Below are 27149 nucleotides of genomic sequence, written 5' to 3' on the forward strand. Positions count from 1 at the left end.
TTGTAAGCATAATCCACACTGTCTGGTTCCACATGTAAACTCCAGCAACACAGTGCTTGCTTAATTTTCATGGCAGAGAACCTAATACTGTGTTATACCTGAGAGATTTAATGAGAATATGTTTGTTTTATTGTTGCATACTCTTGCTGTTGTATTTGACCTAGGACTGCACTTAAGACAGCATAACAGTCTTGGAAATCTAAATTCCAGGCCCTGGTGCTTCTGCTTGCTCAGTTGGATTTCTTGGAGTGGTGTGGTGTTATTTATTTTAACACCACGTTTGAGTTTGTTCCTCACTTAGTTTAGAGAACTTGCCCTTGAAGTAATATGTTTTGAAGGATGAAGTTCTAGAACAAGATGTAGGAGAGGTGATAGGTTTGATTCCCTCTCGGAGAGTTCTGAGAATCTGAGCTCTTCCTCTCATGCACCATTAGGTGGGAGGTGGTCTTTCTTTGGACAGTACAGTGAGTATAGATCACTTGAACTCAAACAGTCTTTTGATGGAAAAGATTTTTGTTTTTAATTTAGATTCTTATCACTCCTTGATGTTACAATAGTGATACTTAACCTTGGACTCCCAGCAGCAAAATGTGATTAATTTGTTGAAGTAAGGTAATTTTTCTTCACAAAAGTTTGAGGTCTGACACTGGGTGTGTGAGAATTTGGGGGACTTTGTCCCGTAGCTTTGCTTAACTCACAGTATCCCTTTCCTTGTCATCAGGTGACGGACTAATGGAAAAATTGGAAGCTTCACTACTCAGCTGCTAGGGTTTGAGGTTTTATTTGCATAAAATTCACGAATTCTTAAAAGTAGAAGGGATCTGTCTCAGTGGAGCCTAACCGCTTCATTTGTGGGCGGGCAAGCTCAGGTTCAGAGATGTTGTAAGATCAAGATCTTCCAGCTCAGCAGTGTATCAGAGTGTTATTCACTCTTCTGGCAAGTATGTATTGAATCCTTACTGTGTATTAATTTTTGTGGTAAGGCCAGGGTCTCTGCTCCAGTGGACCCCCAATTTAGCTGGCCATGTTACCATTGTCTTAGTTCCATCCTGGTGCTGATCAGGAAAAAAAAAAAACTCGAGTTTTTCAGAGGAAGTATTTTTGATAAGAATCACAAGTTTTGGAATACCATCAAAGTCTGCAGTGTGTAAATACTGTATATATATATATTTTTTTTTTTGGAGGATGCTGTTTTGTTTTGATAGAATGGTGGTAAATATTACTAGAGGAAACCACTAAGGTTCCAACTTATATTTCTATAAAAGTCATCCTTGTGGGGTTTTTTTCTTTTTTTGGGGGAAGCAGAATGGGTTGAGGAGTGTGATCCAGGGGAGTTAGGTTATGGTGCTAAGCTTGCTGTTAGCTGGCTGTGTGACCTGGGAAAGTCACTTAGTCTCTGTGCATGGCACCATCTTCATTAGGGCAATGAGTCCTTCCTTTGAAGAGTTTAGGGCTCTGAGAAGTCCTGAGGTAAACAGATCACGCTTAGCTTTGTTTAACCCAATATTCTCCAAATTTGACAATGAATTTTTTTCTTTGATAAATCCTTTTAACATACTACTGAATTTTTGCTCCAAGCCAAACCTGTAGAGGATCTTGAGTGGTGACCTTAAGTCTTAGGTTGACTCATGTGAATTGTTGTTTGATGACTGCTTCATAGAGCTCAGTCTGATGCTTTCTTCCAGCTTTTTTGGTATTGCTCATCTTGCTAGGTACGAATTGATTATGATTATAAAACTGTAGGGTTATTAGAAGGGCTGGCAGTGATTACCCATGGTTCTATTTGGAGACAATTATAAAGAGGCAGAAAGGGATAAATTTGTTGTCAAATAGACCATAGTTCACTTTCTGTCACTTTACCTTACTTTCTGTCACTCTGTGTTGCTCTTTGTGGCTTTCCCGTTACTTAGCCTTACTTCCCTGAAGTAAGGGGCAGAACTATGCAGCTCATGGTAGATACCGAATAGAAGATGGCTATTAAGATGGCCAGTTTAAAAGGAATATTAGTGAGCCACTTTAAGGGCCTTCTATGTTTCAGGCACGGGTTTTGGCAGGTGATAGCTTTAGGCCATGGGTTTTTAAACTTTTTTTGAATCCGAAATAAAAGCTCCATGAAACAATTTTACTTGTGTTATTTTCTGCTTTGTTTTGTATGGATTAGCATGGCTACTGTCTACTAGATTTGTTTTATCTTCTAAAGGGTCGCAACATTGCTGTGTTTTAGGTGAGGGATTATGACAAACAGACTAGCGAATGGATAGCTCACCTAATTATGATACTTCTTGTTCATGAGTTAAGTATGGGTAAAATCATTGCATCAAAGCATTCGCTAAGTGAGATAGTTAGTGTTTACAACAATTAAAATTACTCAGTTGATGTACTCCTCCCTGCAGGATCAGTAAGTGCTGTTCTGAATCTTGCATTGAGTGTTCTCGCTCTTCACTTCAGAGTTTATATGTTTTATGTAAGGGAAGCTTCATTTTAATGACTAGCACACTGCTTCATGTGAACAGCTTTGACGTTTAGTCACATACTTGGACCAGGCAAGCTGAGAACAGTTGTTTTGCCCTTACAATTATGCATTTTATAGGGATGGTTGTACACTCCTGTAATCACAGCTAGGCAGGAGGTGGAGACAGAAGGATATCAAGTTCAAGGCAAGTCTGGGGAACAGTGAAATCCTGTCTCAGGAAAGAAAAAAATATTTAAGTATACAACTTGTTAGTACCTAGATACAGGGAAAAGAGTGTTGCTCGATATTAATACACACTTTTATTTCTCAAGCTATGTGTGTTGCATGTATGACAGTGAGTGTGCCCACAAAAAGGTTCAGCTGTTCAAGTCTAAGGTTAGGAAATGCTGCACTGTGCTCAGGGTGTTTTGGTGGAAATTACTCATGCCTTGATAAAGGCTGTGCTCAAGTACTTAGATAATTCTGAACTGATTTCAGGAAGTTGGGATGCAAAATGACGTATTTGTAGCAAAAAGCTACATTAAGTTATGTTAGTTATTAATTGATGCCAGACCTAAAATTATCCATCAGATTCTTAATAAGAATCAAATGCAGAGATGAACATGACCACCGATAGTCACTTTTTTTCTAAGAAAATAGTCACCCACCTAATAGAAAATTGTATCTGTATCAAGTTATGTGTGTTTGGCTAGGAGGCTGCTTTGCTTCCTCTGTTGGCCTTGGTTAGTCATTGTTTTGTCATCATTAGACCCAAACTACACCAAGCAGATTGTAGGCGTAGGAGTCTTCCTCAGGCTGGCCTGCCTGAGCAGAAGGTACAGCTGAAGTGATTTATATACCCGGTTTAAAGATGCTGAGAAAGCTGGAAGTCCCACAGGCTGACAGCTCAGCTTTCTTAGCAGGCACTCTTGGCTGTATGTCACATGGTCTTGCAACAGCTTCTTAATTTATGCTAATGAAGAAATAGCCTTCTAGATGAAAAGGTTATTGATTTTTCCCACTTTCTATACTGCCATGTACCAGGGCTTTGCACATACTGGGTATTGTAAAATTTATATTTAAAGCAATATAAAAAGATGTGAATTTTCATAACATTTTATAGTCTTATTTGGATCTTCATTTTGTGTATTGTTTCAGATTATTCGTTAGATGTGATTAATTTATAAATTTAAAACTTCTATAAAGATTTCTTAGATTTGAAGTGTGGATTATGTAATGTGCTTTCTGGTTTTAGGATATAACTATGCTGTGAATAATACAAGATTCAACCAGCTGTTGGTTGGACATACTCAGAAAAACATTGTGTCTGTAGGGACCATGTATGGACTGTTTTCCCTTGTCATTGTTCCCTGAACAGCATGGTGTAACACTGTTCACATAGTACTCATCTTAGGCCTTCTAAGTAATCTTGAGCTAATTCTAGGTATGGGGATATGCATAGGATATGTGCAAATGCCACTCCACCTGCACATTGTGGTGCTGGGGGATTTGTGTGTGTGTGTGTATAAGAGCTGATCACTTTTGATAGAGGAAAATGGTGAAATTATGGAGTTTGAAAATAGATTGATGTCATAGTGCTATAACTAAAAACAGGTCTGGATTTAGGAAGGAGAGGAGCATTGCCATAGGAGAATGTGCTTACTCTAGACCTCCAAGTATCTCAAAATCAAGGCTCTTTTACAGGGAGGGGTCAGCAGGCTAGCAGGAACTTTATGGGAGTGAGGGCAAGAAGATTGTGTGGTCAGGACAATTTAACTGGAAAGTCCTATTTTTCTCCAGTCATCTGATTTTTGGGATGAGGAAGGAAGCTGTGCATCTGATTGCTTAATCTTACAGCATGCCACAGTTTAAGGACGTGTGGGGAGGAGAGAAATCTGACTAAAGTTTGGGCAGACCTAGTCAAGGGGGTAAGCAAGGGGCAGTTGTGATGAATACTTGTCAGTCAGTACCCTGGTGTTTTGGTACTGGGGATTGAACTCAGGACTTCCAGCATAATAAATAGGTAAGTGTTCCACCATTTGAGCCACACCCCAATGTGTTGTTTAAAACAAGACCTGTCCCTATGAGGGGTAGGACAGTTATTGTGAAATTGGCTTCATTAGATTTGGCCTGATTGTTTAAGTGTAGCAAGAATAGTAACTTGCTATATATAGGTTTTTTTTTTTTTTTTTTTTTTTAATCTACTGGGGAGTGAATCCAGGGTGCCATACTTGCTAGGCAAGTGCTTTACCACTGAGCTACGCTCCCAGCCCTTTTGTTTTTTATTTTATTTTTTGAGAAAGGCTCTCATTACCTTTTCCTGGACTAGCATTTAACTGGAGATTCCTCTGCCACTGCTTCTCAATTAGCTGGGGATTTAGACATTCACCAGATTAAGCTTGCTTTGCTGAAGGTTCTCCCCTCCACCACAAGAAATCTCAGATTGGAACTTTAAAAGTCTCTTGAGGCTAGAAATGTAAGTCAAGAAATAACCATCAGGTTTCACTTATAGTACCTATGGATTTGGGAATTAACCTGTAAGAATTTATAGTCGAGGTTCTCAATGTATTCTAGGGCTTCTGGCTTGCCCGGAAGTGGCCATCCTGAATTCATCTTTGAGGCTGAGAGTTCTCTAAGCATGTACCAGGACATCTTTCCTAAGAAGGTTATATGGATGGCTTGTGAAGTCAGCTGTCGCTCCTTAAAAGAGTGGTCACATCAGATTAAAGGAGCACCACTTTCCAATATGATACTCCAGTTAAAGCCAGTGAGTCTAGCTAGGAGGCAGACCCAAGGAACTTGTGCAAATAGCATACTGCACCAAGCTGAGACTTTTCAGTCAGAGCTTTTGAGTCCTCGTGTTCAGGAACTAGGACACTAAAGCACGGGCACTGTTTTAAGCAAGACTCTCGCTCACTCTTCATCAGTTGTTTCAGTGCTGTGTAATTAGCTCTCGTTCTGCTGGGTCTGTGCCAGCAGTCCCTTGCACCGCCTACTTCTCTACTGGCGTTTGGAAATCCTGACTCAGTCCATCGGTGTGGTCCCAGTGTGATGCCGTTAAAAGCCTGTGCAGAAGAACATCAGGCTCAGACCCTTTTCAGCAGTTCTTTTTCTGTTGAAGCATCAGAATAAAACAAAACTCTGGAGGCAACAGAAGATGTCAAATGCTGTGATCAGCCTCTAACCCATAATTTTAGAGTGACTGAGAAGAACACAATCAACAAGGATGTTTGGCAGTTTTTGTCACATGCAAACCAAAACCAAAAATGTTTTAGACAAAGTATCTGCAAACATAGTGATTAGCTTTATTTTAAAGAAGTGTGACTATACATGTAATTTATGAATATAGGTGACTATAACCATTGCAGAGAAAAAGAGCTGATATAAATAATCCTGAGATAGAGTGTCACAAACATACCAAGTGTATATAAGGCATAGTGACAATATATTGAGAGTATCAGGTAACAAGATTGTCAATCTGGCATAGTCCTCAACATCTGTATCATAAAATTTTGTAAGTCAGCGTGACGTGAATTCTCCACTGAGAACCATTAGCTTACCTGGAAGACACTGTATTCAGTTAAGGAAGTCAAGTTGTGACCAAGTTAACATTAGAACAAACAAGTTATGACTAATGACACCACACTGTGATCTAATGTCAGAAAGTACTTGAAATGTACCATTGATAAATTTCTAGGAACTTCATATTTGAATACATTTTCTGAAATAATTCATATTAATAACATTTTACCTGTACACTATTTTTTGTGGTTCTTAGATTTGAACTCAGGGCTTCTTAATTGCTACACTGGTGCTGTACTGCTTGAGCCACATCTGTAGCTCTTTTAGCTCTGGCTATTTTGGAGATAGGGTCTTGCTTCAGGCAGACTTGGATTACAACCTCCTATTTTATGCTTCCTGAGGTAGCTTGGATAACAGGCATGTACCACCATGCCTAGTTTTTTTCTAATGAGATAGGGTCTTGTGAGCTATTTGCCCAGGCCTTGAACCACCATCCTCCTGATTACAGGTGTGAGCCACTGGCACCTGTCACCTGTACACATTTAACTTAGGAAGGGTAAACATCTCTTGATTTAACAATGCTTTCCATATAACTCATCACATGTGATCAAATAAATGTAATTATTTTTAACTTAGGACTTTTACATGTGGAAAATAAGCTTGGTGGTTTTCCAGGGCCCTTTGGGGATCTGATGTTAGTACAAAAACATTATTAAGGATTTGATTTTGAAAAGGCAGAATGTCAGAATTGTCAGATTTGAACACCTGATTAAATAGCATCATGGGTCAGTGACAAAAAAACTACATATTTAAAGTTCCAAAAAGATGATATTTCAAAGTAAACATGGGAAGTAACATATGGTAAAGAATCTTTGTTCTTTGAAAAATGAGAAGACTTTTTAAAAAATCAAGGGGATAATAAAGTCACCATGGAGCAGGGGAATTTCTGATAAGATGCAGTCTGTACCTTGCAGGAAGATTTTTACTACCCAGAATGCAAAGACAGACTTTCTGTAGTTTCAGTTAAGTGCAGACCAGTAATCCAAGAAAGCTTGCTCATTTTAACATAAAACCAAAATTTAATTTTGTGTAAGGATACTTAAAGCACTTTTAGAAAATCTTGAAAATAAGCCATCATGTCTTGGCTAGCTAGCTTCGACTATGACAAATAAAATTCCTTTTCATGAACTTACAGCTTCAGATTTATATTTCCATTCACATTTCTCCTACATTTTCCTTCTTTTGGAAAAATTGATCATTTAACTTTTAACACAAAACTTCTTTTTCCTTAAAAAAAAACAAAAACAAAAAAAACCCATATCCTACATACCTTGCATGTAGAGTTCCTTTCTGTTGCTATTTCTCCTAATAGAGTTTGATTTGCATATAAAATTATGACTCATTATAATAATTACAGTAACTGCTGATTTGCAGAGAAAGCTGTAAGGTAGATAATTATGAAACTGCCATGCACCAGCATTTCATAGTAGACTAGCAGAAATTTTGAATGTACATCCTTGAACTTGTTACAGCCATGTGCTTCCTGAGAGTACGACTTTTTAGTGTGGCAAAAATGAGTATGTTATGCCTGGTGCTGGTGCTTCATGCCTGTAATCCTCACTACTCAGGAGGCAGAGATCAGGAGGATCATGGTTCGAAGCCAGCCTGGGCAAATAGTTAGAGACCCTATCTTGAAAGTACCCATCACAGAAAAGGGCTGGTGGAGTGGCTCAAGGTGAAGGCCCTGAGTACTACAAAAAAAATATGTTTTTAATAGACTCAAATAAATAGCACCTCTATACTGTAAAAACAAGAGACAAAAATTCTATATTTTACTTTGAAATGACCTGGATAGTTAATGAATATCCAGGAAATAATTTAGCACAGGTGTAAGGTTTTAAATTACCAGAAGTTTTGGAAAGTATCTTCAAAGTGGCTTGTTACAGAACATAATTGCTGTTGAAATAAGTTTTCAGGTTGACCGTCCAGATTTAATGCTTATTTGATCAAGCAACTTGGCATTGTTTATGAAGCACATATGCAAGTAATGTGGAAATGGTGTTTGCGCTGCACTTAATCTGATAACTTGGAAGACATACATTAAAAAAATTTCATGTTTTATTGCAGAATTTTATTATTATGATGATTTTTATGGTGCTGGGTGTGTTCTACCTTTGAGCCACACCACAACCCCATAAATGTTTTTTTTTTTTATTAACCAGCAATATTGAAATAGTCATATTCGCTAAAGATTTACCAGACTCAAGTTCATTTGGATTCTTAAAACATTCTTAGACGTTAGTTTCTATAAAAATACCTTGAAAGTTAAATTTAATTTCTGGAATTGTTAAGAGTGTTACTCTATCTTTAAGTCATTCAAGGGATAGAGCTCCTTTAAGGGATTTGTAATCTAATTGGTAATAGTGTCTGGCTGTAGGAGCACATTTTATATGTGTGCATGCATGTGCAAATGTACAAGGAGATTGAAATCGAGTTTATACTTGGGTCTGGAAATCTGTGCTCATGGTAGTTTATGTAGAGCAGGCTCTAGTCCCTGGCAGATGGAGTGAGTTGAGGCTCTTGCTCAGTTAGTATGAGGGCTAAAGTGTTCCTGCCCATACTTGTGGAGGGGAGACCAGCTAGCCATCTTCAAAGCTCATTGAGTGGTTCAAGCTTCAAGTCCCTGAGTCCCTCCTGAGTGCTCTGTGAGTCCCAGGGAACAGGGAGGGGAGCCTAAAGCTAGGTGACTGTCAGAGTTGAGAGTTGGTGCTGAGGGAAGGGCCTGACGGAAAGCTTGAGGAAGATGGGCACTGAGGAGGGAAAGACCCTGGAAGTGAAGGGAAGGCTGAAGGAGGGGAGTGCTGGGAGAGAGGCTTCAGCTGAGCCAGTGGGCAGATACCAAGTTTTCTAACAGGATGCGGCAATTTTCAGTTGTCCTTAGTGAAGTTTTACCATCTTTGAAGATGGAAGCTGGATTGGAGCCATGATGGGGCGGCAGGAGTCAGCAAGAGAGCTAGGAAGGTATCTGATAGAGTCAGAGCTCTACAGGATTAGATAATTAAATCAGATACAGGAATTTAAAGGTGCTAGGAAGAAGCACTTGTGAGAGCCAGGGAAATTCCCCGGGGAACCCTCCCTAGAGAAGACAAAGGAGACCAGAGAGCCTGGGTTTTTCTCTGCTAAAGAGTCGGTGAGTGTGACTATGCAGAGCTGCACAGACATGGTGGCTAGAGCGCTGGCTCAGGAGTTGAACTCAGGAAAGACCCTGACATCTCTGAGTAGGAGGGACAAGGAGATGACTCTCCAAAGCACCATTATTGAGGTAGGGCTATACAGATGAAGTCCAGTCCCTATCCAAGTCACATCACCATACAAATGTCAAATAAAAATATGTCAACTGACAATTGGATAAAGAAAATGTGGTATATATTGTTAGGAGTATCATTCAGCCATAAAGAATGAAATTATATCATTTGCAGGAAAATGGATGGAATTGGAGATACCATGTTAAGTGAGATAAGCCAAGTCAGGACAGATAATCACATCTTTGCTCTTGTGTGGAATCTAGACCTAAGATAATGATAATGACATGTTTGCAAAAGGGGGATTATGGGAGGGAAAGTGGGTGAGGGGAGGTGACAGGGGTAGTTGTGAATATTACAGGAAGACATTATATACATGTATGAAAATAGCACAGTGAAGCCCACTAAAACCTGTACAAAGGAGGAGGGTGGTTAACAAAGAGTAATTAATATAGATGGGGTGAAATTGATAGCAGTATATTATATGCATGTTGTAAATATCACAATGAAACCCCTTTGTATTATTAATATATGCTAATGAAAAATTTTAAAAAGCCATAACCTAAACCAGCATTTAAATGCTGAAAAATTGGCAGCACAAAAGAAAAGCTCTCTCCTGACTTGAATTGAGGCAGTGAAATGACCCCAGAAAACAAATGTGCAATGAAAGTAAACTTGTGTGGCTGGTGGAGTGGCTCAAGTGATGGATGGAGTGCCTGTCTAGCAAGCATGAGGTTCTGAGTTCAAACCCCAGTGCAGCCAAAAAAAAAAAAAGTAAACATGTATATATGTACACACGCAAAGCAGCAAATTTCAAGTACTTATTTTTAGATTGCAAATAAAGATAAATTTAATGTTCAGACAATCTGGTAAAATAACCATTTAGAAACTGAAAAAATAAACGGCTGGGTCATACTTTTTAAGATGTATCTGCATCTCTGTCTGTCTTTCTATCCCTGGACTTAGGAAGGAAGAGATTTTATTTGGAAAGACTGTGGCAACGAGGTGTCTCAAAATCAAATAGAGAAAGGCTTTTCTTTCTAGAGTGTTCCAGGGGACTGGGGCACATGGGCTGTAGTCAGCTGACCCCTGCTGAGGGCAATGAGCAGGTGATTCTGAGTGAGCAGAGGGTGTTTTTGCTCTGCTGTCTGCTTGCGTGAGGTTAGGGAGAGCCACAGTCTAAGGTCTGAGGGGAGCAGAGCGCCATGCTGACTTGGATCACGCCGAATCCTGGGTAATCAACGTGCATTCGTGAGCACTTGCTTAGTACTTAAACGAAAGTCCTTTTGGGGATGGCAAATACATTTTTAGATCAGGCCTGGAAGATTATTTGTTTTGCAGGTCTGGAGATTGAACCCAGGGCCTTAAGCAGTGCTAGGCAAGCACTCTCTCCACTGAGCTACACACCAGCCCTTTAAGATTGCCTTTAAATATTAGTAAAAAAATATTTACCATATTACTGTGTGCAGAGAATGGCCAGACATTGGGAATAAAATTAGTTATGAGATACGGCTCTTGTTGGCAGGGAGCTGAGGTCCTAGTTGAGGTAAGAAATACACTTCAGGGAATGGTAATGTTAAGTAAGTTGTGAAGACTCCGCAGGCCCAAGAAGGAAGGCTGAGGCAGTCAGACGTAGATTTGCTTGCTGGGAGAAGGAAGGAGATTGAATACACTGTGGTGATGGGATATGATGGATTTTCAGTTTCCATGCTGAAAACCTGTTTGTGTGATGTAGAGATTATAAAAGGTAAACGTGGAGTCCTAGGTGGATGTCGTACAGGAAAGGGCTGAAGTATTGAGGCTTTATGTGTTAGGCCAGGGGAATCAGACATCTTCAAGAGTTGATGAAGCATAAGTACGGTTAGGAGTAGTGAAAGAAAGGGGGAGTGGACGATCACTGACTGTTCAGGTAATTTCTGCGTTAGGTCTGGAAGGTCTAGGGTAGCGTGCTTCTAGAAATGGAGGAGAGGCAGACTTAAAGACATGGTAAGGAAGAATCAACGTGACAGCGGCTGGCAGACTGGGGGAAAGGGCTCTATGGCATGCCAGTAAGATTCAGAAACTGTGGTAATGGATGGATGAGAAGTGTTTGGAGGGAAAGGTGATTATTTAATGGCAGAAGAGGTGGCCAAAAAGAAGTTTCAGGTACACAACTTAGATATGCATGCTTTTTTATCTTCAAGGTTCACGACATCAACAGCTCCACCAAGATCCCCCAATTCCCAGTTGCACTTGAAATTGCACTGGAACTGCTGGTGGCTGCGAACTTCCTAAGTTGTTAAATAAGATAAGTTATAACAAACTTAATTTTTTCAGTTCTTTTTTAGAAAAATGCCATAATGAAACCCATTTTTTTAAAAATTTACCATTTTTACATTTACTTAACGTGTATACATTACTTGGGCCACCTCCCCCCTTTAGTGATAAATACTAAAGTTTTAAAGAGATGCTTGCACTGTTAGTATCAGATGGGCAGAACATGAGCTTTCTGGAATGGAAGATCTTGAGCCTGTGACACGTGTGCCACAGCAGGTCAGGGTATGTGTGCATTGTCTCTTCAATGGATAAAAACAATAGTACAGATTAGATTGCACCTTTCTGTGTCCCATTTGCTGTGTTGCTGAACAGACACTGGTGACAGTACAGTAGAAAGTTCTCAAGCATCAAGAGGGTGTTTGCCAGGATGAAATGTGGGATTGCTTTTACTAGTGTGCAGGTTTATGTACGCACGTGCAGTCCTTTAGAAAGCCTCAGTTGTAATGAGTGTTGCTAAGTTAAACAAGTCTGACTTACCTGCTTCTCCTTCCTCTGCTTTTTTGGTATTCAGAAGGCTTGCGAGGCCTTAAATAACTAGGAAGCTTCTTTAGACTTTGTGGATTTCAGTGGAAATGTTAATGTTTGACTTGAAAAATCAAGGAAGACTGCCATCTAATGCCGTGTGGGGACTTGACACATAAACAGCTTTCCAAGGACAGTGCCATAAAGAAGATGCCCCTAGATATTAGGCATTGCCTCCTAGACCTTCAGTTTTAAGTGCTTGTGGCAGTTTCTTAACTCTCTGCAGCACATGGTACTGTACCCTCAGTAATGGGAATTTTTTCTGAGGTTTCTGTTTGGCCTATAGTGTGAGAAGCTTGGTAAGAGATAACGTAGTGGGCACTGTCAGAACTGATAAACCAGTATGATACGTGCCAGCTTGAAATGAGCTAAGAGTGAAGCTTCTAGAGAAATTCATGAATTTGCTGGTAGATACAAAAAATAGAAAGGGCTGTAGTCACTTTTTTTTTTTTTTTTTTAAAGCTATCTGTCCAGTTGTTTTTGACTGGGAAGGCTGGATTTAAGTGAGCCTGGAAGAGGAGTCACGCATCAGGGAGGGGCACATTCCCAGCTCGGTTTGGCACATACAGTCTGTAAATGGGCTTAGCCATCACACGTTCTCCTCATAATTTTGTGAGCAACTTAGCTTTGAGAAATTAGGATAATGTCCTTGAAAAGATGGAGTGGTTCCATTTAACTAGTAGTTGGGCTAGCCTTCGGATGGTGTAATTTTAGACATTAAGTCATTATGAAAGATCATGCAGATTATGGGAGTTTTGGTCATTTCGGTTCTAGGTTTTTGCTCTCTAATACTCCTAACCACATTTGTTTATTTGAATTTAAGTGAACTGATTAATAAAGCTAAACACCAGTACCTTATCAGCTACATGGTGAGCCACTCCACGGTCGCCTGTCACTGGTGGTTGCTGTGTTCTCAGTGGAGACATTTTCACCATCAAAGAAAGTTCTGTAGGACAGGGGCACTCAGGTTTTTGTTTTTGTTTTTTTTTGTGGTACTGGGGTTTGAACTCAGGAGGGCCTCACGCTAGGTGCTAGACTCTACCACTTGAGCCACTCTACCAGCCCTAACACTCGAGATTTTTATTTGCTGCTTGATACTAGGAAAGTCAAGTGAGAAGTCTTGTACTGGGGCTTGAAATCAGGGCTACACCTTGAGCCACTCCACTAGCCCTTTTTTGTGATGGGGTTTTTCAAGATAGGGTCTCTCTAACTGTTTGCCTGGGCTGGCTTTGAACTGCAGTCTTACCGATGTCTGCCTCCTGAGTAGCTAGGATTACAGGCGTGCTAAATGTTATTTCTTTAAGGTAGACTCTATATTTAGTTTTTGGTATTAGGTCTATTCAAAGGTTATTCTAATAATACTGAACAGAATAAAGTGGTGATGTTAAGATCACGCTCTGCTGGGCTGTTTATTTAACAGTTTTATTAATGGATAGTTGATGCCTATCAATAAATTGTACTTATATAAAGTATGAAATACAGCAAACCTTTACATGTATGCACCTCTGGAACCCTCATGATAACAGAGGAAACAGCCATCCAAAAGGCTCCCTCATGCCCCTTTGTAATTCTACCTCCTGTTCCTTTCTACCCTGTTTCCCCACTTCCAGACAACCACTGATACACTTTCTATCATAATAGATTAGTTTGCATTTTCTACGATTTTGTATAGATGGGAGGCCTGAAATATAGTAACCCTGCCTTATTTGTGGCTTTATTACTTGTTTTTTGACCAAGTATGGTAAAAATAAAACTAATTACAAAAATTTCACAAAATTTTTAAATTCATGGTGCATGCATTTCGCAGCTTAGTGAATATGGAGAAGTTCTCAATTCATCCCTTGTGATCATCAGTCGTGTTTATCGTATGATCTGCTGGTGTTTCTCTGCCTTCGTTTTGTGGAAATCTGCTTCCCCCATAGCAAATGATGCCTCAAAGGCAAGGTAAAAGTTACAGTAATCCTCCCAAGCCAAGAGGGCATGTAATGTGCTTACTTGAAGTGAGCAAGTGAAAATTTGAGATTTGTTGGGAGGTAGCATGTCTAGCAGAAATTGGGTGATGTTATGGGAAAAATGAATCAAGCATCCATTGTATTTGAGATAAAGATCTAGCCATTGGTGAGCAGTATTAATGTGTTCAATAGTAATTTTTGTGACTGTGATGTAGCCTCTGTAGTTTTGATGCTGTGTATGTACGATGTAAACGTTAGACATAGAAATACTGAGTTCTCTGCATCCCCAGCATTCCTGGCTTTTCTCAGTGGCCACCTCCTTGAACCATATACTCGCTGGATACCAAGATCTGTGCATACACTTTCTGGTCTGGATTTTTTCATTTACAGAGTAATCTCTTTTTACATGTTCAAATTGCTTTTTCTATGGGTATATTGAAATCTGCTTAATTTTTAGTTTGTTGATCACATTTGGGTAATTTCCTGTTTATGTATTTCCAACAAATTGCTAAATCCAACAAATTGTTAAATCTTTGTACTGATACGTTTTTGTCATATTCTCTTGAGTAAATACCTAGGTGTGTCATGGCTGGATTGTATGGTAGGTTGTGTAGTTAACCTTTAAGAAACTTGTCACCTGGGGCTGGGGACATAGCTCAGTGGTGGAGTGCTTGTCTAGCATGTCAGAGGCCCTGGGTTTTATCCCCAGCAGGGCAAACAAACAAGCACCTGCCATCTGCTTTCCAAAGTGGCTAGGTCATTTTATGTTTCCACCAGTATAGTGTGTATGTTTCAGTGGCTTGGTGTCTTCCTGGTTGGTTAAGCTTTTAAATTTGGCTAAGGTTTTAGATTTTATCTAATAGACTGTTTTGATGAGAAAAGATTGTCTTGGTGAAATTTATTTCCCTGTTACTACAGTTTGTGTTTAAAGTGCTGAAAATGTCTCTTGTGTATGAAAGGGCATTACGCAGCGTCCTGTTGACTTACTTATATGTTTCTCATTTTCAGCAGCATTTGGGCACTGATTTTGGCTTGCAGCTTAAAGGACCGCTGCCTCCTTTTGGCTCACACAGCTTTCCTTTTTGTTTCAGCGGCCCCTTTGCTGCTTTATGCAAACAGACGGGACTTGCGATTGATTGACGCTACAAACGGCAAAGAAAACGCCACCATTGTGGTTGGGGGCCTGGAGGATGCGGCTGCCGTGGACTTCGTGTTTGGTCATGGCTTGATATACTGGAGTGATGTCAGCGAAGAAGCCATTAAAAGGACAGAATTTAACAAAACTGAGAGTGTACAGAACGTTGTGGTTTCTGGATTACTGTCCCCTGATGGGCTGGCCTGTGATTGGCTTGGAGAAAAACTATACTGGACAGATTCTGAAACTAATCGGATTGAAGTTTCCAATTTAGATGGATCTTTACGAAAAGTTTTATTCTGGCAAGAGTTGGATCAACCCAGAGCTATTGCCTTAGATCCTTCAAGTGGGTAAGTCTTTGTGCAATGGATAAAGGTCATTGGGTTTCCTTCTTCTCCTTTCATTCCACTGGCACACCCCCCTCACTGTCAAGAGAAAAAGAAAATAAAAACAAGAACTTTAAACTCTGGGTTTCTATGTCAAGTTGATTTGAATATGGAAAGTTATGTTGTGTTCTTGAAGTCCAGCGTTCTGTGCTTGTTTTGTCTTTTTTAAGTGTCTTGTAACCATTTAGGGAATAGCTATGTTTATAGTTTTCGGTTTTGTTTTTTGTTTTTTTTTCCTGGAATCTGAGGATAATTAGAAGGGAGCGAAGAAGGAATGAAGACTTAACAAGAGTAGTATTTGATTGCTTAAGATAAGATAACTCTTTATCTTACAACTTTATTTTATACATGTTATTTTATAATACTAAATTAAACTGAAAGTTAACATATCTGTTTAATGAAAAAATTAAATTATTAAATAACTAATTTCTAGTTAGCTGAACATATGTATGCAGTAAAGATTCCCCTCCCTTCCCTTCCCCTCCCCACAGGTGTGTGCCACCACATCCAGCTTTTTACTAGTTGAGATAGGGTCTCACGAACTTTTTGCCTGGGCTGGCTTTGAACCGTGATATTCTGACACCCATCTTCCAAGTACTGGGATTACAGGCATGAGCCAATGCCCCAGCTGTAAAGGCTTACTTTTTTCTTTACTTTTCATGGTACTGGGGTTTGAACTCAGAGTCTTCACCTTGAGCCACTCCACCAGACCTATTTTTGTGATGGCTTTTTTTAAGATAGGGTCTTGTGAACTATTTGCCCAGTGCTAGCTTCGAACTTTGATCCTCCTGATATCTGTATCCTGAGTTGCTAGGATTACAAGTATGAGCCACTGGTGCCTGGCTAAGATTTACCTTCTAACGACAGGGAAAATATAAAACTGTGTAGATCGCGTTACAAAATGTGACCCGTGTTGCTTCTCTGTTGCTCTGTCTCAGTCGTATGTACCATTCTTAGATATTTCTTTGTTGAAAATATTTCATGTCAAAGTCTGTAATGGCCAGGTGTGGGGAACTATCTAAACATGAAACTGAAATGACTTACGAATATTTGGTTAAAATCCAAAGATAACCTGTGAATAACTATTTTAATATTTTTTCTTTGACTTTCAAGTATGTTGGAATGCCCCAAAACTCACTTTACTCGTAGAAGGCAGGGGATTAATTTTATGTAATAGAATTACATAAAGCGAAAAGAGGCAAAGGTTTGTATGTGCTCCTTTTTCCTCATATGAAGCCTGATGTGGAGGCAAAGGTAAAAGGTGGTGGCATGTTGTAGAAAAATGAAAAAAATTAACTATCATGAAGAGCATGGGTAGCAGTAGAGGGACACTTTAGGGTTAGATGTTTTGGAAAGCACTCTAAAGCAGGTTTGAAGAGACATCTGTTGAAGTCAGATGGTGCTCTTAATAGAGCCTCAGAAATGTTGGAGTGACAGTGGTGGTGGGCACAGGGTTGGGCGTCCTGAGGAAGAAGTCTCAGGCTGTGGGTACTGTAAATTGATCTAATCAAAGAATTTGGGAAGTGGAGTTTGTATTTTGCTTAAAGTGTTTGTGTAAGTCTGAGGGGTATTGAAGTATTTCTGAGGCTACCACCCTGTAAATTAGCCAAATTTTGTCCTTTCTTTTTTTTCTTTTAAAAATTTTTTAAATTAAGTTTTTAATTATTAATAGTATAAGGGAGTTGTATTGTGAAAATTTCATAGATGTGCTCAAGGTACTCTGAATAAGAGTCAGGGTAACCCAGACTGGCTTCAAACTTGTGATCCTCCTGCCTCTACCTCCCGAGTTACAGGTGTATGCCGCCACACCTGGCCTTTTCTTTTTGACAAGTTCATTCTTAACCACTGTAAGGGTGATGAATGAAATTCACCCATGTATCTATTAAATGTTAGATGTTCAGACCTCTGCATTTTGTACTCTGATTGGGAAGAAAGTGAGTATATTTTTAAGGATTTACTGTCTACTTAAGGATGGAAAAATTGGTAGAGATGTTTTCTTCTTCAGAGTGTCATCCCTCTCCCTGTGGAGAGGGAGACACCCACCACAGGGTGTCTCCCACCCTGCCCTGTCCCGTCCCCCAAGCATTTGCAAGAACTTCCACACACAGCGGGACTCCTTGCTACGACTCATGGCTTGATGACCACCATTCTGGATTAGTGTCTTTATCATTTCTATACGAGGTTATGATTGTGTTGCGGTCCATACTAATATACCATATACATAGTACACACACTTAGGTATATAGTTCATCTACTGCAGTATTCAGGGTCTAATAACTTAGTAAATCAATTATTCCAAATGAATCAGCTTTGCTACTGGTCTGGAGAGTGTCTTAAAGTTTGCTGTATAGTTGTAAAGTACATCAGAGATTTTAGTTTACCCACCAAAGACTTAGCTGATGCAAGACATTACTGGAAGAATCAGTAATAATGCACTTCAGTGGCAGAAGTAGTGTTATTTAGCTTTTAAAAGTGGTTCAATGAAGAACACCTATCTTTTTCCCTGAGGCCTATAAGTTTGGTCAAACAGCAAGTGAAGTATCTTTCATTAGTTGTGATATTTGTGGTTAATGTATGTATGTGTGTGCGTGTGGGTGGATAAATTCACCCTTTTCCTCCCCCTTAACAGCTCTCAAGTTTTCTTTTAATGTTTGGAAAGTTAATTTGAGTCATACCACTATGTAAAAATTAATGTAACTGGGAACAGATAGAGTTTTGCCAAATGGTGGCACATTTGATAACTGTGATGATGGGGAGCGTATTTAACTTATACATTTAAAAATATATTCAACCGACCTTTCGGTGTCAGTGGTCCTAGATTTGTATCGTGGATTGTGGTTTGGGGACAAAAGTAATTACAGGTAGTATATACACTTATCAGACAGAAGATAGGATTTCCAGATTCACTTTTTAGAGGAAATGGGAAGTTTGCTTTTCAGATAACGTGCATGAAAACAGTGAGGAAGTGGAGACTCCAAGCTGCAGCCTCTGAGTTGTGAGTCCAGAAGAGCTCACAGAGAGGGCACTCGCTGAAGGTAGCTATTGTGTGAGCCCTGGAACCAGTGCTCACATCTGTGCTCTTGGGGATGTATGGAGTTCCTTGTATGATCATTTCCCTTAGCCTGCGCTGAAAGAGGGTTTTCATTCCTCTCTCTAAATTTGGCCTCTGTTAGTCTGAGGTGTTTTTTCCCTTTTAATAGTGACTAAGGAACAAGAGAACATGTGTCTGGAACTTGTTCCAGAAATGAACAACCAGTTAGAGAGTGTTCTTATGTCGTAGTGAACAGAGAACATGCCTGTGTTACTGTGCTGTCCTTGGTGATGTCAAGAACCTGTTTCAAGTACAAGTCGCTAAGTGGTTCTAAGAGTTTTGTTTGCTTCTTGAGGGTCCTTGCGTATTCCAAATCATTTTATATATTTTAAGTCAAATCTTAATGGTTCAGTTTGAATTTGTAGTTAATAGCTTTGACTGATAAATATATTTTTAAATTTTATGGATTTTTTTGGGGGGTGGGTGGCAAGACTAGGATTTGAACTCAGGGCTTTGTGCTTCCTAAGCTGGAGCCACACCTCTAGCCCTATGTAGGTATCTCTTTTTTTTTTTTTTTGAAATGGAGTCTTGCTTTGTAGCAGGGAACTCACTATCTCCTGCCTCAGTCTCCTGAGTATTGGAATTATAGGCATGGCCACCATGTCAGGATGAATGATACATGTTTTAAAGATACATTTTTATCATTAAGTGTAATATTAGTAACACTCAAAGTTCACTTTAAAATGCTTGCAGGTTGAGCTCAGTGGAAAAGGGTGATTTATATTTTTCCTATCAGTTACATATGTTACCCATCCCACCTTGAGTTTGTTCAGTACTGATATGTCCTGGATGGTGAGGAAAATAGTTCCTGTCACACATAGATGTTTAATAAATATTTCTTTCGGTGGGGCTGGGGTTTGAACCCAGGGCTTCATGCTTGCAAAGCAAGTGCTTTACCACTTGAGCCATGCCTCCAGTCCATTTTGTTCAGGTTATTTTGGTGTGGGGTCTCTCAGACTATTTACCTGGGCTGGCCTCAAACCATAAACCTCCAGATCTCAGCCTCCCAAGTAGCCAGTACTACAGGTATGAACCACTTCACCCAGCCCTCAATAAATATTTCTTGAGCAGCTGAACTTTATAATATGTTCTCATATTATAGAATTGATAATAATAAGAGAACTTACTAATAGAATTCTATTTTCTTGTTAGGGGAGAAAGCATTTTGTAAACAAATGTAAGTTTTAGTATTGTTTCTCATTAATTCCAAATCAGTGTAGCTTTTATTATATCTTATTTTAAAACATTATTAAACTGGGTGTGGTGGTGCATGCTTATACTACAGCTACTGAGGAGGTGGAGATTGGAAAGATTGTGGCTCAAAGTCAGCCAGAGCAAAAAGTTAGATTCTGTATCAAAAAACAAGCTAGGCATGGTGGTGCTTAACTGTAACCTCAGCTAGGTAGGAGGCAGAGGTGGGAAAATCATGGTCTGAGGCCAGCCTGGGCAAAAGAGTGAGACTCTCTAAAAATAAGGCAAAGGGCTGGGGGTGTGGTTTAAGTGGTGGAATGCCAGGTCTTGACTTGAGTTCGATCCTCAATACTGCCAAAACCCCACAAAACACAAAAAACAAGAAGAGACATAATCAAGATTTTAGTCTTTAGGTTTTTTTTTCAACAAAAGTTGTCAAGATGATTCATGAATGTGTGTGAGTGAAAAAAATATATATATACACATGTATTATTTGTGTGTGTGTGTGTGTGTGTGTGTGTAGGCTTTATTGGGCTTTGAACTCTGGGCCTTGCACTGGCCTACCACTTAAGCCACACCCTCAGCCCTTTGAGGTCATATTTCATAAAAGTACCCTCACTGCAGAATGTGACTCACTAGTGTCATGTCTTGCTTTGCTGTTTACTAGCATGTCCCTTCATTTTTGTTTGGTTTTTAGGACCTCAATCTGTTTATCTCTGAGAGAGAAGTTCTTTTAGTATATATGTATGTGTGTATGTATGTATGTATTTTTCCTGGTGTTTGGAGGCGGAGTCTTGCCATGTAGCCCAGACTGCCTCAGTCTCCATCCTCCTACTCACCGTCAGGTTGGGACAGGTGATGCTCACCCTGTCCGCCTAGCACTGCTCCAGGGAGTGCTCCTTCCGATTCTGGTCCTGGCATGAGCCATCAATCACATGGCCTTCTTTTGTGGCCAAGGCTGCCTTTGAACTGGCTCCAGCCTTTGCTTTCCCAGATCTGCTGAGGGAAACTGAAACACACTTCCCAATGCACAAGGATTCTCTTTGTGTGGAGAACAGATTGTACACATTCATGTATGTTTGCAGGTGGGTTTTTGATATTATAATTTAAAAATTAAGAACAGTATATTAGAAATACTACTAGTCTTGTCTGAATTACAAGTTCAGTTTGACCAGACTCTGGGATATGAACCAGGGCCTTTGGGGGAAAAAGGAGAAAAAAAGGGAAAAAAACCAAACACATGTGTTTGAGTCCGTGTAGACCTCTTGTCTTTTCCTGCCTCCCTCCTGCTGGGCAAGTGCTCCAACCACTTGAACCATACCTCCAGCCTCTTCTCTTAACCCTCGTCTGGTTTTAAATTCTTTTTGTTTTTCTGGGGCCTGAGAAGGGGTGGACAGAGTAATGAAGAAGGGCCAGAGGAGAGGTGGCCAGAGACAGTTTTTAATTCTTTATATCAAGTGATATCCATCACTTTCTCTCAAATTGATTTCTCCTACCCCTATTGAGGATTGAACTCAAGGTCTCTTGTTTGGCTCTAGACTTTGGTCATGCCCCAAATGAATGAGTTTTAATTATACTGTCTAATATTTTATGTCTGTTAGAACTATCTTTAAGATACTGGGATACAACATAACTCAGAAGTCAATAGGCAAGGCAAAATTTACTTCTGCAGAAGGGTGTGCACCCGAAAAAGAGTCTGGGAAGCAAGCACACCAGGTGGGAAGTCCACTTGGGTTTTATCTCTGATGGAGTGCTGCCTCTCCCCTGGATTGGGCAGGTTTGGGTCACAGTCTACTTGGTTGGCTAATTGGAAAGGGGCTAGGTCGGGAGGAGGCTTTGAAGACAAAGAAGTTTAAAAGTTCAGGGAAGTAATAACTGTTTTAGGTTATCAGCTTCAGAACTAGGGCATCTAGTGGAATTTTGCCTGGCTGAGGATAATAGAAACTTTTATCAGGTTAAGCAGAGTCCATGAAGCAAGCATATGGAACGTGAATTAGTGAGACTAACGTTTGTAACAGTTGTGCTTGCTGATTAAACCCTTTGACAGAAAAGACCCAACCTAAACTGATTCTTACATGTCCCATATCCTGTGGTCACTTTTATTAAAGGAATATTGAAAGGGAAAGTTTGTGTTACAATCACAAGTCTAGTTTCTGCTTAATTTTTGTACCTGCCTTCTGTATCACTAAGTTTTTTCTTTTTGTGGCTTGAACTCAGGGCCACACTCGGCCACACTTTGAGCCACTCAATCAGCACCTTTTGTGATGGGGTTTTTCGAGATAGGGTCTCACGAGCTATTTGCTGGGGCTGGGGTTGAACCCCCATCCTCCTGCTCTCTGCCCCCTGTGTCACAAGGATTACTGGTGCCTGCCTAAGTTTTTTTCTTTAGCTGCATCTACCATGCATTCCAATCTATCAATTGAGAGGTTTTTAAAAATTATTTTGAGATAGGATCCAGCTGTGCTGCTGCCCAGGCAGGTCGCAAACTCCAGGGCTCAAATGATCCTCCTGCCTCAGCCTCTCCAGCAGCTGGGACTGTGCTGCCTTGGTCAGCTTCAATTGAGTTTTTAATATCGCTGACTACGTTTTATTTTTCTAGAAGGTCTTTGTGTCCCTCATTTAAAAAATGTACAATGAAAAAATTTCATATACATGAGAGTAGAGAGGACTGGCTGAGTGGCTCAAGTGGTAAGAGCACCTGCCTATCAAGTATGAAGCCCTGAGTTCAAAACCCTAGTGCCACCAAAAAAAAAAAAAAAGTGGAGAGTAGTATGTCAGTAATTTTATTTTATTTATGTAAGCTATTTGTTTATTTATCTTTCCCCTTGAGATGATGTGCTGCTGTGTGGCTCAGGCTGGCCTGGAACTCGTGATACTGTTGCCTTAGTCTTCCACGTGCTGGGATTATCGTTGTGTGCCACCACTCCAAGTTCATAAGTAATTTTAGACTTAGAAAAATTGCAAAAGTAGTATACAGTTCATGTAACCTTTACCCAGCCTTTCTCTAGTATTGACATTTTATCTGTTCATAGAGTAGTTACCTAACACGGAATCACTGCTGCTGGAGCACACTTAACTACTCTGCAATTACGTGTGAATCTCTCCATTTCTCCTGTTTCCTTTTCTGGCCTAGGACACCCTACTACCTTTAATTGCTGTCTCTTTAGACTTCCTAATCTGGGTTGTTTCTCTTCATCACCTGGGACGTTCTGAGATTTGAAGATTGCCAGCAATCCTTTTTAGAATGTCTCTTAGTTTTGGTTTATCTGGTACAGCTAATGACTAAAGTTATACATTTTTGGTAAGTTCTCCTGAGAAGTGAGGCTGTGCCCTGCTGAGGCCATCAGGGCAGTGGGTGGGCCTGATGTGGACCCCTGGTTTGGTGCTGCCTGCTAGGTTTTTCCTCTGTAGTCACTATTTCTTCCTTGTAATGCACATTTGAGGAAGTGCAGTTACCGTTTCCTCACTCATTATTCTTCCTTGATGGGTTTTGCTTGCAGTTCTTATCACTGTGCTGTTTGCTGCCTCATTGCAAGTTAGGGCTCTACCTTAAGGATGATATCTCTTGCCTGCCACTAACATTTCTCACATTGAGAAAATACATTGGGCTTTTGCCCCCTGTTCCTGGCAAAGGTCCTAAAACCTTTGAACTTCTAGAACAATAGGGAGTAGGTTCATCTTTTGCTTAATATTTGGTCTTTGACACCAGTGCCTGCCATGGAGTTCCTAAGGTCTCATCATTTCCTGCTTGTCAGGAGTGGCTTTTGTTCTGGTGAGGCAACTCTTGTCAGGCTCCTCGATGTGGACTGGTCACAGAACCAGAAGCCATAATTAGAAGCTTAGAACTGTGTGCTTTCTCTTAGGGGAGGGGCCAGGAGCTGGAAATAGACAGTGTCAGGATTAGTCAAGTTACAGTAGGACACCCTGCTGGTGTTGCAGGATTCTTGGTGTCAGAATTGTTCTGTGTTGTATTGACTGTAAGAGATGAGATAGTGTTTTAAAAATACCATTTGTGTAACTTGGGGCATTTATTCTGAGCATCTGATTTGTAAATGCTTCACTTTGTGTCTCTAGAAAGTAGACTTTTTTGTTCTACAGTCGTCATGCCATTGTCTGGTACACACCTCCGCATGAGCAGTTCTTTAATGTTACAGATAACTCTGTCCACGTTCAGACAGCACAGTAACCTGTTTGCTGGAATCAGGATGCACAACTTGGTCATGCCCCTTAAACTTCAAGGGGACACTTGCCCTGCCCTCTTTCCTCCTACCCTGGATTTTTTATTTTATAACAGATTCCTATACTGTTTCACTTACTTTTTTTTTGTAGTACTGGGGTTTGAACTTAGGGCCTACACCTTGAGCCACTCCACAGCCCTTTTTTTGTGATGGGTTTTTTTTTTTCAAGATAGGGTCTTTCAGACTGTCTACCTGGCTGGCTTTAAACGTCAGTCCTCTTGAGTCGCTGGAATTCCAGGTGTGAGCCACCGGCACCAGCTTGTTTCACTTACTCTTAACTGCGTGTGTTGCTTCTAAAATGAAATTGAGATTTAAAGACTTGACTAGAAATACTGCTTTTGGCATGAGTGTTTTGTAGGTACTCCTGAGCACGTTGTAGCCCTCATGCCGGGAAGTACTGAGTATGTTGTCCCTTTTGTACCCATTTGCAGCCAGGCCACCTCGAGGTAAAAGTGAGTATCTTTGTTACGAAGTTGAGCTTTCCTGCTTCTGTCCTTCCAGTTACTCATGAGCTGACCTTCTTGTGTTTGCCAGTATTTTGTCACCATGTTAGCATGCACTGCTGATGGTGGCTTGTTCATTCTCTTTTGAGATAGGGTCTTGCTATGCAGTCAGGCTGGCCTCAGCCACCCAAGTTCTGGAATTACAGGTGTGCCGCACCCAGCCGGGACCACTTTTTCTGTTGTTTGTATTAGGGATGTCTATTCCTGTTTGAGGTCTTGTTCTTGCCTTACACATTTTGTTCCATCTTTTATGTGTTTTGATTGCTTTAAAGCATTTATAATCACTATTAGATTGTTAGTTGTCTGAGGTTCTTGGAAATGCTGATCTCTGCTTTGTGCACTGTTCCCTTGCAAGTTTCATGGATTGGATCATGGACTGACACCTCAGTGGCTGTTGCAGAGGTTTTGATTTGCTTTCGCCAAGACCGAGACATGTTTCTGGTGACCACTTTATTTTTTGTCTTAATCGAAGTATAAGACTGCAGTAAGTTGTGCAGTCCTTCAGTATGCACTGTGAGTTTGACGGACGAATGCACCCATGTTATCATGGCTGTTCAAGCAGAGATCACTTTGGTACTTAATTCTTGGAGTTGGGAGCTCCTGTACTACACACAATAAATTCAAACTTGAAGCCTATGTGGAGCCATTGGCGTGGCTACAAAGTCTTTGGTGATTTCTTACCACCTTTCCAGAGCCTCGCCCAGCGTAGCAAAGCTTCCTTGTGCCTGGAAGTCAGTGTTGTGTGCCTTCTGTGTGCCCAGGTCTGGTCCTCTTCCTGCTTTGCTACCAAAACAAAGCCACCTTCTGCCTTTTACAAACCGTCATGTTCCCTTTTGGTCTCTTGAGATTTCCCCTCCTTTCTTGACACACCCAGCTCTATAACCCAAGAGGTGCTGTGTATTATTTTGTGTATATACACAAATAAGTAAACAGGTTAACCAGTGGTACTAGGTGTTTGTAAAAGGGACATTTTCTGCTTTTCTTATTATCAGTACCAGAAACAGATATTCTAACTTCTGTATGCTGCCTGTTCTTACTGAGGACGCTTGTGTATACATGTACACACACATGCATGTTGGGTCTGATGCAGTCTTACTGATAGGCACATGAATGACTTCTTTTAATTATAGGGAGGGGGATGGGAGGAACTTCAAGGACTGTGATTGGAGCTATGATCTAGTATAGATCTGTTTCACATAGCTTTTATGACTCAGTTCTAAATGTTGTGTTAATTAGTCACCTTTGTGTGTAATTACACCTTGTAAAGGGTGAAAATTTCTCCCTTCATTCTTGGTGTATTGAAACTGAACATTTCTCACTGTTTGCATCATGGGAAACTGGACGTACCAAAGGAGGGACTTGAAGATTTTGAAAAATTTTATCATTTTATTCTTAGCTTTTAAAGAGGCTCCTGGCTAGTCTGATTATGAGTTTGAGGTGCTTTTGCTTTCTTGGCATAATAATTTCTTTTTTTTGTCAGTACTTAAGTTTGGACTCAGGGCCTTGCACGTGATAGGCAAGCACTCTACCACTTGAACCACCTCTAAGCCCTTTCTAATTTAGATTGTTTTTTAGATAGGATGTTGTGTTTTTGCTGTGGGCTAACCTGGACTGTGATCCTCCTGTCTATACCTCCCACATAGCTGGAACCACAGATAAGAACCCTCATGCCCAGCTTATTTGTTGAGATGGGGTCTCACTAACTTTTTGCCCTGGCTGATCTTGAGCCACAATCCTTGGGTTCTTTGCTTCATACATAGCTGGGATTACAGCATATGTGCCTACAGGTGTGAGCTACTATGCCAGTCATAACACTTTTTGATGTGTTGAAAATTTAATATGCATTTACTTGCTTTAATTGAAATGAAGCCTGTCTTCTACCCTTCATCCCATTTAAAAAATTTCCAGAAAACATTGCAGATGAATATCAGCCCAGACACAGCAGTAAGATTATTTTCATATGAACACTAGTGAATAGCTTGTAACAACCTGGTGTTGGTTTTTGTGATTTTTGACGAATAGTAGATGGGCATACTTTGCAAAGTGGAGCTCTTCCCACGTGCATTGAATTCGTCAGTATCAGAGTCTGCTTACCCTCTCTTGATTCAGAGCAAGGCAAATTAGGGCCAGGAAGACCACACAATTGGTGAGTTGGACAGACTCTCCTGTGTTATCAGCTGGTATTTATCAAACGGCCAAGTGTTTCCCACACACAAACTGCTTTGTAAATATGTTGCTGATAAAAGCCTTCACAGTGCAGGTTACTCAGTTCACTGAACTTAGCAACTTTAAAGTACTTATAGGTAAGCCTGGCTGCCTAAGGTAGAGTAACTGCAAAAACAAAAACAAAGCACGGAAACTCCCTTCTTAGTCTGCACACACCAGTCCTTATTTTGGAGAGGTCAAAATCAGATGCTTACATAGCCACGTGCCTTGCCTCCCTGCTTTCCAGTGACCAGTGAAGGGAGCTTTTCCTTCTGACTGTAAAGGATCCTTCATCTTAATGACAGGAAGTGTCTCTTCTATCCTCCTGGCGGGG

At 40.4% G+C, this 27149-nt stretch overlaps 1 protein-coding gene across 2 annotated transcripts in view; it reads left to right on the forward strand.

Annotated features, from left to right (window-relative positions):
* Lrp6 (LDL receptor related protein 6) overlaps nucleotides 1-27149 on the forward strand; it is a 120265-nt gene that overhangs the window by 1486 nt on the left and 91630 nt on the right. For both annotated transcript variants that reach the window (XM_020161196.2, XM_074076033.1), the window contains exon 2: nucleotides 15158-15551. In XM_020161196.2, coding sequence (XP_020016785.2) covers nucleotides 15158-15551 — 394 coding nt within the window. The remainder of the gene's footprint in view (nucleotides 1-15157; nucleotides 15552-27149) is intronic.

This window comes from Castor canadensis, chromosome 6 (assembly GCF_047511655.1).
Source record: "Castor canadensis chromosome 6, mCasCan1.hap1v2, whole genome shotgun sequence".
Lineage (NCBI taxonomy): Eukaryota > Metazoa > Chordata > Mammalia > Rodentia > Castoridae > Castor > Castor canadensis.